This window comes from Triticum dicoccoides, unplaced genomic scaffold (genome assembly GCF_002162155.2).
Source record: "Triticum dicoccoides isolate Atlit2015 ecotype Zavitan unplaced genomic scaffold, WEW_v2.0 scaffold154246, whole genome shotgun sequence".
Taxonomy (NCBI): Eukaryota; Viridiplantae; Streptophyta; class Magnoliopsida; order Poales; family Poaceae; genus Triticum; species Triticum dicoccoides.
Window position 1 is genome coordinate 1 of NW_021210096.1, and position 3,255 is coordinate 3,255.

Below are 3,255 nucleotides of genomic sequence, written 5' to 3' on the forward strand. Positions count from 1 at the left end.
GCGAGGGCAACCGCGGAGTAGATGGCAATGTCGAGGCGTGTCTCGAGGGGAAGAGGGTCGTTCTTGAGATGGAGCACGTCATAGAGGCTTCCCCTAGGAACAAACTCGTACACCAACATAGGAACGTCTGTCTCCAGGCAGCAGCCTATAAGCTGGACCAGGTTCCGATGGCTGATCTGGGACTGGATCCTGATCTCGTTCGCGAAGGACTCCTTCTGCCAGTCATGCTTGATAGCGGTGGACTTCTTCACGGCAACACCTGCGTTCTCACCGGAGCTGGTGGTTCCCTTGTAGACTGTCCCAAAAGCGCCTTGGCCGATGATAGAAGTATAGTTGTTTGTCATGTATCTGATCTTTGCCTTGGTGAAGATCTCGATCTTGATGCTTTTGACTAGTTGTCCGCCGTTCTTGTTGAACCTATCTCTCAGCTTTCTTTTCTCTCGCTCCATGAGTAAGAATATGAGTAGCACCACGAGTAATGCAATGCCAATGATTGTTCCTGTGTGCAAACAGATGTTATTTGCGCAAACTTTAGAACAATTGTAATTTTTAACTTTTCACAGAATAATATAGTACATGTACAAAACTACTAGGTGTTAAATCCAGTGAAATAGAGATATATTTTAGAATGTGGAATTTCATATGTTATAGCATTAAGAAACTACATAGGGCATACATACAATGCCTCACCTATAACTGCTACTGCAGCCTTGGACAATACGGGTTCACACCCCTTGTTACCGTCATCCCGTCGTCCAAAATTGCATTTACACTCGTAATCACCTTCTAAATCGTGGCATCTCCCTCCATGACAAGGATACATGTTCTTATTTAAGCACTCATTAATATCTGAAAATTTATGAAAAAATAGAGCATATTAATGGAAAACATAAACATAAGTTAGTATTAATTACTTTATAGGTTTCTATGTGCTTGCAAATAGTGAGAGAGCAAATGAGTACTAAATATTCCTGAGATCCGAAATCTTTCTCGGCAGACTGTCTATGTTCAAATCCAAAGGATATGTTAAAAATTTAAAAATGCTCAATGTGGTGAGAGGAATACACAAATGTAGCAACAAATATAAATGAAAAAAATGAAGTTTCTTTCAGATAATAACATCAAATGAGCAGGGAAGTGTACATACTCTTGCATCCATTTTTTATGTATGGATTGCCGGTGTATCCCTCGAAGCAGTTGCAGAAATAGCCCGTCGCGCTGTTGCTAGCATTAACGCAGTAGCTCTGGGTGCTAACACATGCGCCGTTGGGATCAATATTTGCCTTGTCAACACCCTGCGGCACCGGTGGGCATCTCCCGTCGCTAATTGACCAGTCAAGAACAAGTGGAACAACAGTGCCCTCTCCAAATCTCTTGGCGAATGTCAAATTTCCAACCAGGTCATTTTTTCTGAATTTGTACCTGTTTTACAAATCCTCAAGGAGGTGAGCTTGGTTAGTTTCCATATTAGTTTGAGGTAGCTAGCGCGTTTAAGTTGATCTGGACTTGGCAGTGTGTGAGACCTGTTAGCACTTGCGTTTGTGTTCCCAAGCGGTAGTAGGACTACGAGCCAATTTAGGTTGAAATACTAATAAAGGTTGCCTTGTGAAGATTATAGGAAGCACGTAATGTTGACTCCTCTTTGGATTCAGTACACGTCCAAGTATGTGTGTATAAAAATCGCCAAACCACAATGCACTCGACACGAGATGTGCTTTTGGCCACATGTATTTTCGTGTGCTTGTCTTTGTGATATGTGATGAGTTCATAATTCACTCTATTTTCTTATAAGGATATTCTTTGATGATAAAAATGCTAAAGAAATTTGACTGTCATATAATTCTAAATTTACAATTATTTTGGATTTACTTGATTCTTCTTGTAAGTAAAATACACTATTTAAGATATTGTTAATAATAACTAGCAAGATGGTCCTTGCAGCTGTGAGGGCATTATTTTTAGCACACTGAAAAGTATTAGACAAATCAACTTAAGAATTCATACACATACATTTATATCACTAACAATAAATAATATGGTTATATAACTATCCCAAAGTTATCCTAAATAAAATATCATAATGGAAACATCTTTAACGTCTTCAATTTGTGCGAGCGGTAAATTATTATGTCATTTGCAAGAACACCATATACTATTGATCAGATGTAGTGTTGCCTTTACATACAACTAGATCACTACACGAGAATTAAACTTCAGATCATGAGCTAACTTGCTATTTTGTATGTTGTGATAGATGAGTGCATGGCGATAAAATATATATTGGTGGTCACTAGTATTAGATTCGGACTTACGAAAAATCTGTATATTATGATGCAAATAATAATGAGTGTTTCATCAAAACAATGGTCAAATGTTGCTTCGATAAACTTACAAAGACATATCAATTATGGTTCACTAGGATGTGTTGTGTGCAATTATGAAAATGCCATTCTAATCTATTAATAATGGCTCAAAGCATGATTTTATTCTATATAACATCGAGGACTTCATTGTGTTAGGATTTTCTGGCGTTACTATATTTTTAGGAGGCCATCTGTACTATAGCAAATATCTTGTTATGTGAATACTATTAGGAAGATGTAGTTTTAGATAGAGAAATTATGGTTAAAAACAATGACACTGTATGGATCTTGAATTTTTGGATGATCTTTCTAATGGAATAAGTTCCTTAATAAATTAAGTAAAAATAATGTATCCCCATTGATAGGATAGGAGACATGAATTGTTAAAACTTTACATGTACCTTTTCATCAAGTCTTCTCATCTACTCTCTCCAATCAAACATACTCGATGTGCATTCGGTAGTTATATTTGGACATAGACATGGACCCCAAAATACAACATTGAATATTGTTTTTATATGAATGATAAGTTAGCAAGATATATTTTCTACACAAATTTAATTATATATGTCAGCTTGCTTCATTAATTTATTTATTTTCAATATCAAAGTGAAAAGGTACACCACAAGATTTTTGAAACATCTTCCATTAATATTTGTAGTTTATTTTCCACTAATCCTGATCACTTTGTGCGTGTTACGGTCAACTCTCCCATCATAGCATTTCACACTCCAATTCGCATGTATTTTTCATGTCATGTGACACTGAGGCTTGAACAAAGTTCTAGAACCAGTCACTAATTGTAGCATGTCTTTTAACACATGTAACCTTACTCCCATGACAACACAAAATTAATTCAATCTGTCAACACTCTTTAGTAGCACCGGTCGTC

At 36.8% G+C, this 3,255-nt stretch overlaps 1 protein-coding gene across 1 annotated transcript; it reads right to left on the minus strand.

Annotated features, from left to right (window-relative positions):
• Nucleotides 1-5: 5 nt before the first annotated feature.
• On the minus strand, nt 6-1,422 carry LOC119344115 (wall-associated receptor kinase 2-like; the record flags this gene model as incomplete). The annotated part of the gene is made up of 3 exons (XM_037614717.1): nt 6-499; nt 691-849; nt 1,148-1,422. Coding segments are annotated over 3 exons (928 nt in total), but the record flags the coding sequence as incomplete, so codon positions are not given.
• Between the last annotated feature and the right edge of the window lie 1,833 nt (nt 1,423-3,255).